Source organism: Pogoniulus pusillus, chromosome 7 (assembly GCF_015220805.1).
Source record: "Pogoniulus pusillus isolate bPogPus1 chromosome 7, bPogPus1.pri, whole genome shotgun sequence".
NCBI classification, from domain to species: Eukaryota; Metazoa; Chordata; class Aves; order Piciformes; family Lybiidae; genus Pogoniulus; species Pogoniulus pusillus.
The window spans coordinates 25,516,684-25,528,032 of record NC_087270.1 but is presented as its reverse complement, the minus strand read 5'-3'; the positions used below and the strand labels follow the sequence as shown (position 1 = coordinate 25,528,032).

The following is an 11,349-nucleotide window of genomic DNA, read 5'->3' as shown; positions in this document are numbered from 1 at the left end:
GGATGAGAAACACAACTCCACTTGGATGCTGACTCCTCACTGCAGAGCTGAGAGTCCAACCTCCTCTCTGCTGAGAACAGTTGATGGTTGCTCACCTTCAAAACAAAAAGGCTGCAGTAACTCTTTGTGGCTTATCTAGATCACCACAGATCAGGATGTACAATTTCCATCCCTCTGCTTGCAACTTCTAAAGCCACTGTTCCTTGATGATTTGCTCTCTTCTGCTGCAAGCTGCTGCAGGTCATTAAGTCCCAGGAGGCAATGCTGCTTGGCTTAGGTTGAGATGCAAAGCCAGAGAAGGAAAAGCAATTCAAAGATCTCCACTTAGTGCCTTGCGAGGTGGCAAAACCAAAAAACAAGCTCCCAAAGCTGGTGAAAAGTGCAGTGTGAACCATCTGAGGATGCACCTGGCAGCAACCAGCAAACCTGCATCTAAGAACATCATTTATTTGGGGTTTGTAAACAACCTCATCTTAAAGAAATTAAAAATAGAGTGAAAAAAATCTCTATATATATACACACAGTTCTGTGCTCCAGCTCCACCTCACTGCAGGGCCACAGTTTAAGCAGGAAAGGAGGAAGAAACAAAAAAAGAAAACAATCCAAAAGTTCTTGATCCAAACCTCAAGTTGTAATCCCAACCCTCTTCAGCAGTGCTGCCAAGAAAGGGATCCTCTCAGGAACACTTCATTTGTTATTGATCACCTGAACCGTTTTCTGCCCGTGGCGGTAATAGCTGTAGGCAGAGGTCACCGTAGTGAAGGCTGTGATGCACCTGGAGATGTGGGGGGAAAAAGCAGTCCCTGTGAGTGTCTTTGGGTCTGAAGTAGCAGAATCAGTAAGTGTTGTTGTAAGCATCCCTCTTGTTTTTCACAAGGCAACTCAAGCGTCCTACAGACTTGGAGCCTGTGCTGCAATTCGGCACTAGGTGGAGGGTTGGGTGAACAAAGGGCCTGCCCTGCAGCCTCCAGCAGTGTCACAGCATCAGTGTCAGGGGCGGGGAGGGACCTCCAAAGCTCATCCAGGTCAACTCCCCTGCCAGAGCAGGGGCACCTACAGCAGATCACACAGGAACACATCCAGGTGGGGTTTGAGCATCTCCAGAGAGGGAGACTCCACATCCCCCATGGGCAGCCTGTTCCAGAGTTCTGTCACCCTCACAGGGAAAAATATGTTCCCTCCTGTTTCCATGGAATTTCCTATGCCTCAGCTTGTAGCAGTGCCCCTTGTCCTGGCACTGGGCATCACCCAGCAGAGCCTGGCTCCAGCCTCCTGCCACTCACCTGCACATCTTTATAAACAGCAATAAGGGCAGCCCTCAGGCTCCTCCTCTCCAAGCCCCAGCTCCTCAGTCTCTCCTCTTAAAGGAAGATGTTCACTGCCTGCAGCAGCCTGCGGGCTCTGGGCTGGACTCTCTCAAGCAGTTCCCCGAGGTCCTTCTTGAGCTGAGGGGCCCAGAACTGGACACAATATTCCATATGTGGCCTCAGCAGGGCAGAGCACAGCAGGAGGAGAACTTTCCTCAACCTCCTAGCCAGTAAAAAGGTATCCAGCTGCAGTGCTATGTTCCACACGTGCAGCTCCTGACCTGATTTACAAAGACCAAGCTGCACAAACCCAGGCAGAGCTGGCTCCATTAGAGCAGCCAGGCACAGCTGCCTCTGTTTTTCCTGCTCCTCACCATTAATTAATCTCAATTCCATTCACTCCATCTGGGGAAAAGGTGAAGAGAGAAGTTACCATAGTGTCTGCAAGTAGATACTGTCCACATAATTGAAGACAGGAGCTGCTAAGGAAGCTGCCACCAAGAGGAGCTGCACCGCTGTGTTCATCTGACAAAAGCAAAACCAGGAAGGTCACTAAAATGTAGCCCCCCACCCCCCAAAGCAGACAGCATCACAAGTGCTGAGATTTCCCTTGGGGAATGAATTACTGCCCTTACCTTGCTAATGAATGTTGGTTTCAATTGGGCAGTAGCATAACAGGGGTTAAAATATCTGCTGAGTGTTCTCTGTTAGGAGGAAAAAGAGAAGGGGGGGGGAAGGCAACTGTAGAATATTCAATGCACATCTTTGCACCAGACAGAAAGCTCATCTGTGGCACTGAAAAATTATCTTGCTAGCACCCTAGCATGATTTAGGACACAGCATTCACCTTCAAGCTCTGTCCCCACTCCCAAGCTTCTAAGCTCTTGGTAGCTCTGCCTCAGCTCTATGAAACCTGGTTTATGTTCAGCCTACAAAGCCACCTGGCAGAACAGAATCACAGAAACATCCACGTTGACAAAGCCCCTCAGGATCACCAAGTCCAACCTAGAACCCTGCTCAACAATATGCACCTCAAACCACAGCCCTAAGCACCACATCCAAATGATCCTTAAACACCTCCAGGGTGGGTGACTCCACCACCTCCCTGGGCAGCTCATCCCAGTGCCTGACCACTCTCTCTGTGAAAAACTTTTTCCTAATGTCCAATCTAAACCTCCCCAGCTTCAGCTTGAGGCCATTCCCCCTTGTTCTGTCTCCAACTACCTATAAGAAGAGCCCAGCAGCAGCCGCTCCACAATGTCCCTTTAGGTAGCTGCAGACTGCCATGAGGTCTGCCCTCAACCTCCTCTGTTTCACACGAACCATCCCCAGCTCCCTCAGTCACTCCTCATCAGATTTATTCTCCAGGCTCTTCCCCAGCTTTGTTGCCCTCCTCTGGACCTGCTCCAGCACCTCCACATCTCTCTTAGAATCACAGAATGGTTTAGGTTGGAAGGGATCTCAAAGCGCATTCAGTTCCAACCCTCTGCCATAGGCAGGGACACCTCCCACTAGAACAGGTTGCTCAAGGCCTCATCCAACCTGGACTTGAACACCTCCAGGGAGGGAGCAGCCACAGCCTCCCTGGGCAACCTGTGCCAGTGTTACACCACTCTCACTGGAAAGAACCCTTTCCTAACATCTAGTTTAAACCTCCCCTCTGCCAGTTTAAACCCATTCCTCCTTCTCCTGTCATTACAAGACCTTGTCAATAGTCCCTCCCCAGCCTTCCTATAGGCCCCCTTCAGATACTGGAAGGCCACTATAAAGTGTCCTCGAAGTCTTCTCTCCTCCAGGCTGCAGAGCCCCGGCTCTTGTAGCCTGTCCTCACAGCAGAGCTGGTGCAGCCCTCTGAGTACCTTGGTGGCCTCCCCTGGCCTGGCTCCAACAGTTCCATGTCCTTCTTGTGTTGGGGGCTCCAGAACTGCACCCAGTACTCCAGGTGGAGTCTGACAAGAGCAGATTAAAGGGGCAGAATCCCCTCCCTTGCCCTGCTGGCATCACTTGATGCAGAGCATCAAGAGAAGTGGTAGCATCTCTCACAGCTGCAAATCTACACTTGGCTTTCCAACCTCACTGAGGGATAAGATCAAGGTGCTCAAAACACAGTACTCAAGGTGTGGCCTCACCAAAGCCGAGTTCAAAGGGACAATCACCTCCTTGCTCCTGCTGGCCACAGCATTTTTAATCCGAGCCAGGATGCCATTGGGCTTCTTGGCCGCCTGGGCGCGCTGCTGGCTCAGCAGCACAGCTCTACCCCTTAGGCTATCCACACACCATCAAGCCTCAAGATTAAAATACCTTGGTTAGAACTTTGTTCAAGACTTCACTTTCTTGCAGACTCCTGAGAACACAGAGATGCAATGCAAACAGAATGGCTTGCAGGTTCCCAGAGTTATGTCCCACGCCCTGCACTTACCGGTGGAGAAAGAGTTTTGTACCGCACATAAAACACAGCAGCAATCAGAGCTGCGTCCCTCAGGAGGATCACAGAAGTCAGGGGAACTGCAAAACCAAGCCAACAAGGAGCTGCTCAAACATCACATCCACTGTGGGCAAAATAAACACAGAGAGTACAAAACAGGAAACAGGAAGGAGCAAACCAGCCTCAATTTTTTTTGGAGCAAGGCTGATGTTTGAGTGAAGAGGTTTAATGGGGCTTCAGAAAGGGCTGGAGCTGAAGTCGCAGCACCAGAGAGTGGTAGGGGTTAGAAAGGACCTCCAGAGATCATCCAGTCCAACCCTCCTGCCAGAGCAGGATCACCCCAGGCCAGGTCACAGAGGTACTATGCACTTGGAGGTGCTCAATCTATGGATAACAAACCCCAAAACCCAACAGCACTACTAGGGCAGTGGAAATGGCCTCAAGTTGCCCCAGGGGAGGTTCAGGTTGGCTGTTAGAAGAAACTTCTTGACTGAAAGGGTTCTCAAGGCCTGGCATAGGCTGCCCAGGGAGGTGGTTGAATGCCCATCCCTGGAGGTGTTTCCAAAAGGCAGAGCTGTGGTGCTGGGGACCATGGGTTAGCATCAGACTCCATAGAAGAGTTAGGTCATGGCTGGACTCAATCTTTAAGGTCTTTTCTAACTCAAACGATTCTGTGATTCTGTTCTGTGGTTAGAGAGAGGACTGAGATGATCTCAAAATGAGGATGGTAATGAGGGCACTGAGCACTCTTCATAGAGAATGGGAGGGGTTGGAAGGGATCCCCAGAGATCCATCCAGTCCCACCCCTTTGCCAGAGCAGGGTCACTCAAGACAGGTCACACAGGAACACACCCAGGAGGGACTGGAAAGGCTCCAGAGGACACTCCACAACCTCTCTGGGCAGCCTGCTCCAGGACTCCAGCACCCTCACACCAAACAACTTTCTCCTCATCTTGAGGTGGAACCTCCTGGGTTCCAGCTTGGACCTGTTGTGTCCTGTCCTGTCACTGGGCACCATCAAACAGAGCCTGGCACCTTCATCCTGACCCCCACCCCTCAGCTATTGATAGACATTCATCAGATCCCCTCTCATCCTTCTCCTCTCCAGACTAACCAGCCCCAGGGCTCTCAGCCTCTCTTCACAGCAGAGCTGTGCCAGTCCCTTTATTGTGGCCCCATCCCTGGTGATAGTCAAGGTGAGGCTGGGCAGGGCTGTAGGCAACCTGCTCCAGTGGAGAATGTCCCTGCTGACTGCAGAGGGGGTCAGACTGGATGAGCTTTGGAGGTGCCTTCCAACCCAACCCATTCTGTGATCATCCTCATAGCTCTCCTTTAGACTCTCTCCACTAGTTCTGTCTCTTTTGAAGTGGGGAGCCCTAAACCAACCCAATCTAGGGGAACATTTTTTCTACAGCTCCTGTTGTTGCTTTAAACAAGAGAAATATGAAGCTGTTCTGGTGTGGTGACTTGAGTGTTACCCACCCCCCAACACTTTGTAAATCACCCAGACTAGACCCAGCTGGCTCTGGAAATTGAATGAAGCTTATATTTACAGCTTAGCAGAGTATACAAGCAGACATTTGCAGTATATAGAGTTACATACAGAAATATACAAGGTAATACAGAAACACATCTCCCCTCCCAGAAACCTAAGTCCCCAGGAGGGGCTCACAACTGCCCTTCCCCCTTCTCCCACCCCTCTACCTTACCCTAGACGTTGCCTTGTGCCCAAGGAAGAATGGAGGGTCAGCCAGGGGGGTTAGGAAGCAGGTGGATTAATCAGAGACAGAGGGTGAGGTTAGAGAGAAATGCAGCCCAGAGCTCAGGCAGTGCTCGAACTGCCTTATCTATGTTTGGATTCTTGCCCTTACACATCTCAGCAAGCCTATGAGCAAAGTAGACACCACCATTGCTTCTCTTTCACAGCCTGTGACCTAATCCTTCTCACCAAAACATTCTTGCTAGCTTCAAACGAGCACAGCTGGAATGTTTAAGAGGAACAAACTGACAAAGCAAGGCTTGAAAGCAACCCAACAACTCTCCTTCCAGAAGAGCAAGAAGTATTACCACAAACAAAAGGAGCTTCTTTACCTTAGGCAGCAGAGGCAATGGAAGTTTTCTCACCTGGGATAAGATTTGCACAAGTCAGGCTTACGTAGAGCACACTGATGAGAATTTTATCAGCCAGAGGATCAAGAGCACTTCCCAAAGCTGATTTCTGGTTAGCCCAGTTCCGTGCAATAAATCCATCCAGCTAGGATAAAAAAAAACCAAAACAGGTCAATATTACTCTGCTAGAGAAACTGAGAATAAAAATAGCTTCTAGCTGCTGCTGTTAGAGAGCTAAGGCATGAGCAACACCACACAGCTATGCTGAAAGATGAGATGCTGGAGCTGGCAGCATGCACTTGTCACACTGCATGCCAGCTTCTGCAGGACGGGCTGAGAGCTGTGGCTGTTCAGTCTGGAGAGGAGAAGGCTCCCAGCAGATCTTATTGTGGCCTTCCAGGGTCTGAAGTGGGCTACAAGAAAGCTGGGGAGGGACCTTTTAGGCTGTCAGGACTGGATAGGAGTAATGGATCCAAGCTAGAGGAGGGCAGATTCAGTTTAGACCTTAGGAAGTTCTTCAGCATGGGAGTGGTGAGAGACTGGCACAGGTTGCCCAGGGAGGTGGTGGAAGCCTCATCCATGGAAGTGTTTAAGGCCAGGCTGGATGTGGCTCTGGGTAGCCTGATCTAATGTGAGATGTCCCTGCCCATGACTGGGGAAATGGAGCTGGATGTCCCTTGAGGTACCTTCCAGCCCTGACAATTCTATGGTTCTGTGTTTTTCAGTCCTCCTTAGTTTGGAAAGGTTTTTTGTTCGTTTTTTTCTTCAAGGAGGGGGAAAATAAATCACAAAATTCTCATACAGGAGCGCCAGGGGCACCTGCACATGGCTGCAGAAGCACTGAGTGGGCAATGTCCATCTGGGGTTGGTCAGGGAACTCCACTCACACCACCAGCACTCAGTGCCCTTTAGTTCACAGACCACAACGTGTTAGGGGTTGGAAGGGGCCTCTGGAGAGCTTCCAGTCCACCCCCCCTTGCCAGAGCAGGACCAGAGAATCTATAGCAGGTCACACAGGAACACATCCAGACAGGGCTGGAAAGGTTCCAGAGAAGGAGACTCCACAACCTCTCTGGGCAGCCTGTGCCAGGGCTCTGGCACCCTTACAGTCAAGGAGTTCTTCCTGGTGTTGAGGTGGAGCTTCCTGTGCTGCAGTTTCCATTCATTGCCCCTTGTGCTGTCACAGGGCACAGGTGAGCAGAGGCTGTCCCTGTCCCTTCCTTCCTGACCCCCCAGCCCTCAGCTATTTAACCACCCCAGGTTCTCCGCAAGCAAAGGATGCAGATCAACAGCAGACCTGAAAAATAACCTCTTTTACTCACTGCCACCCTGGCTGAGGTCTAAACTCCAGTGCACACTGATGGCACCTCTGTAAAGCCATGCCATCCCCCAGACTGTTGCCAACCTACCAAATCCGTCACGCCAGCCAGAACAAAGACACCCAGGGCAACGTTGAAGTTCTCTTCAACAATCAAGTAGCCCAAAACTGGAGCCAGACCCATTCTTGCCATGGACAGGATATTGGGGATTGTCCATGGGTTTTCATACTGGAAAGCAAGAAAGCAAAGTCAAATGGGGCAGGGAAGTGAAGCTGTCAAGGCAAAGACAAACCTTCTGGAGAAGAGGGCTGGGGAGGAGCAGCTGAGGAAGCTGGAGGTGTTTAGTGCAGAGAAGAGGAGGCTGAGGCCAGGGCTCATTGCTCTCTACAGCTCCCTGAGAGGAGGCTGGAGACAGGTGGGGGTTGAGCTCTGCTCCTTGGGAACAAGTGACAGGAACAGAGGAAATGGCCTCAAGCTCACCAGGGGAGGTTTAGGATGGAAATGAGAAGAAGCTTCTTGGCTGAAAGGGTTCTCACAGCCTGGCAGAGGCTGCCCAGGGAGGTGGCTGAATGCCCATGGCTGGAGATGTTTGAAAGAGGCAGAGCTGTGGTGCTGAGGGCCATGGCTTAGCCCCAGCCCTGGGGCTGGACCAGATGACCTGAAAGGGCTTTCCCAACCCAAGCCATTCTGTGGTCTCTTTGTAACTCAAACGTTTTTAGACAGGCATCCCTGCAAGCCATTCTCTCAGCCCTGCAGCACCTGCATGGAGAGCGAGGCTCAGCAGCAGACAGAAGGAACAAGCCACAGTCCCCCACAGGGGCACAACACTTCTGAAGACACAAGGCTGAATGTTCTTCGTGCCAGGGCACTGCAGCACTTCTGTCACTTAGCACAGAACCAGACAACTGCTTTGCTTGGCAGGGACCTTTCAGATCAAGTCCAACCAGTCTCTGTCAAAGCTGGTTTGTATTTTTCTTCCCCGACCGAAAGAGTTCCGTGTCTCCGTGATCCTGCTTTAAGCCGCACTGGCCCGAAAGCTCTCTCGGCCCCGGGAGGGAACCTGCAGCTTGCACAAGCGGCAGGGGCACGGCCTCTTGCTAAACATTAACTCAGCCTTCCCAAGGCAGCCACACCGCCACCCACAGACCCAAAGCCCTCGCTCGGCTCCAGGCTCGGCCGTGACACCTGTCGGCGGCAGGCGGCGTCCCTCCGGCTACCTCGTGGGGCACCGGGCGCAGCCGCCGGGCTCACCGCCTCACCTCGGCCGGACCGCGGAGGGCGGGATGCGGCAGGCAGCTCGGCGCACCGACCCAGGCAACCCCCCTCTCCCGACCCCAGGTCGCTTACCAGTTCAGCATAGGCTCCCGCCACACGCTGCTCCCGGGGGGGCTCCGGCGGCCCGGCCCCACCGCTCCTCGGCCCGGCCCCACCGCTGAGGAGGCGCCAGGCGGCGGCCGGCGACCGCAGCAGCCGCTGGCGATGGTGCTGGTGCTGCTGCCGCAGGGAGGGCCCCGCCGCAGTCCCCGGGCAGAAGACGCCGCCGTTCCCGTGGCTGCGGCCGCCCGTCCCTCCGCCGCCCCTCTCCGCCGCCCCAAGTCGGCTGCCTAGCGGCGTGGTGCCGCCGCCGGGCCGCCTCTGCCCCGCGCCGCGCAGGAGCCCCCACAGGGCTCTGTCCAGCCAAGCGGCGGCCAGCATGGTGCGGAGCGGCGCCTGCCCGCGGGCCCTAGACCCTCTGCGGCCCTGCCCGCGGGAGCCGGCAGCCTGCCGGCGCCATCCGCCGCCGCGGGGCCTGGCGGGGCCGGGCGCAGGCTGCGAGCCGCGGGCGCGGCCTGTGGCGAGGCGGACGTGCGGCCTTGGGCGGCGCTTTACGGCAGCGCCTGCGCCGCGCTTTACGGCAGCACGGCCAGCCCGGCGCCGCCGCTGAGCGCAGCAGGGCCCCGCTGCGAGGGGAGGGACGGGACCGGGGTGGCGACGGCTCCTCGCCGGCTGAGCCTCTTCACCGATACCTCTCGGCCGCCGAAGGCGACGTCCACAGCGCCGTGGTCGCCCCGCTCCTCCTCAAGGACGGGGCGGCGTGGTGGGGCCGCGCTTCTTGCTGCGGCTGTTGTTAGCAGGCCTTTAACGAGGGTAGGTCAAGCTTTGCTCGAGAGGTTTCTCAGAGGACCTGAGCAGCTTCTTGTCCTTGCTTCCTGCTCCTCGCCCACATTGAACTGAACTCAAAGGAAACAGAAGAGCGAGAAGCGCTTTGCTTCTGAAGCTTGCTGCTGCCACCTTCCCCAGCACCCAGAGGCATTGTTAGGTTTGGGGTTTTTCTGGCACCCACCTAAAGTTTTCACCCTTAGGTGTTCGGTGAGCTCCACTCCCCTGGCAAACAAAGGGGAGGCTCTTAGAAAAAACAAAGTGAAACAAGACCAACCAACCAACAGGCTCCTAAACAAATAAGAGTTTAAAGCAAAAAAGAAAGCAAGGCACAGAACAAAATACCCCAACAATATAACCTTCCCCTCCCCCAGCGAATGGCAGGTAAGGTGAATTTAAGTCTGCCTCTTTTAAAGCTGTTGGACAGACTTGAGAAAGAACAGCTAAAATAGGAGGACCTTGCCAATTATTAATTGTAATTAAATTTGTTCATTAGCTGCAGAAGAAATCTTCCTTTTTTAAACACAGGGAGGGTGAAGGCAGGAGCAGAACTTGAGCTGAATGCTGGGATAAGGGAGCACCATCCCAACTTCACAGATGATACAAGAGCAGAGCGGCTGCTGTGCCACCATCCACAGGCACCTCCTTAGCCAGAACTGGTTCCAGAGGAACCTCGTGAGGTCAGTAACACTCCTGGGATATGGTTCACCATGAGCCAGCAGTGCGCCCTCAAAGAAGACCATTGGCATTCTGGGGTGCATTAAGAAGAATGTGGCCAGCAGGCCAAAGGGTTTCCTGCCCCTCTGCCCTGGAGAGGCTATGCCTGGATGTTCCTGGGTGTCGTGATGTAGCAGTGGGGTTGGACTAGATGATCCCTAGAGGTCCTTTCCAACCCCTACCATTCTGTGATTCTGTCACTTAGGAGCATGGCTGGGAGTGCAGGTCCCTTCCTACCTCCACTGTTTAGAATCATAGAATCAAGCAGGTTGGAAGAGACCTCCAAGATCATCCAGTCCAACTTATCACCCAGCCCTAGCCAGTCAACTAGACCATGGCACCGAGTGCCTCATCCAGTCTTTTCTTGAACACCTCCAGGGACAGTGCCTCCACCACCTCCCTGGGCAGCCCATTCCAATGCCAATCACTCTCTCTGCCAACAACTTCCTCCTAGCATCCAGCCTATACTTCCCCCAGCACAACTTGAGACTGTGTCCCCTCGTTCTATCACTGGTTGCCTGGGAGAAGAGGTCACCACCCACCTGGTTACAATGTCCCTTCAGGTAGTTGTAGACAGCAATGAGGTCACCCCTGAGCCTCCTCTTCTCCAGGCTAAACAACCCCAGCTCCCTCAGCCACTCCTCATAGGGTTTGTGTTCTAGGCCTTAGAGGGATGGAGAGTTGGAACCCCATCTCTGAACTGCCAGTGCTGTCCTCTGCCCATTATGCCCTGGGTTATATTTTGCAAGTCTGAGCTTCCTTCTGTCTGTGCTAGTCTGAGGCTAATTGGAGTATTTTAACAATAAAAATGAGATCATTGGTTGTGAAAATAATGATGAAGTCTGTATCATTCATTGGTGTGCTGAGAGGGATAAAAAGCCAAACAGCAAACAGTTGGTCCCACTTCATTCCAGGACACTGCTTCACAGAACCACAGAGTCAGACAGATTGGAAAAGATCTCTAAGATCAAGTCCAACCTATCACCTAACACTTTCTAATTAACTAACCCATGGCACTAAGTACCTCACCCAGCCTCCTCTTAAACACCTCCAGGGATGGTGACTCCACCACCTCCCCAAGCAGCCCATTCCAATGCCAATCACTCTCTCTGCCAACAACTTCCTCCTAACATTCAGCCTGAACCTGCCCTGGCACAGTTTGAGGCTGTGTCCTCTTGCTCTGCCACCTGGATGGCAGGGCTGTGCCCTGAGCCTCCTCTTCTGCAGGCTGCACACCCCCAGCTCCCTCAGCCTCTCCTCACAGGGCTGTGCTCCAGGCCCCTCCCCAGCCTTGCTGCCCTGCTCTGGACACCTTCCAGCACCTCAACATCTC

The 11,349-nt window shown here is 53.4% G+C and overlaps 1 protein-coding gene across 2 annotated transcripts; it reads right to left on the bottom strand.

Annotated features, from left to right (window-relative positions):
- Positions 1-427: 427 nt before the first annotated feature.
- Positions 428-8,947, bottom strand: CRLS1 (cardiolipin synthase 1). Of its 2 annotated transcripts, XM_064146285.1 has the most exons (7): positions 8,508-8,947; positions 7,251-7,388; positions 5,857-5,986; positions 3,727-3,812; positions 1,943-2,011; positions 1,741-1,832; positions 428-775 (listed from the first exon to the last, which is right to left on the bottom strand). In XM_064146285.1, exons 1-7 carry the CDS (start codon positions 8,853-8,855, stop codon positions 688-690), a joined length of 951 nt encoding a protein of 316 aa, XP_064002355.1. In that variant the 5' UTR covers positions 8,856-8,947; the 3' UTR covers positions 428-687. The 2 variants fall into 2 exon arrangements, with proteins under 2 accessions (XP_064002355.1, XP_064002356.1); XM_064146286.1 differs by lacking the exon at positions 7,251-7,388.
- Between the last annotated feature and the right edge of the window lie 2,402 nt (positions 8,948-11,349).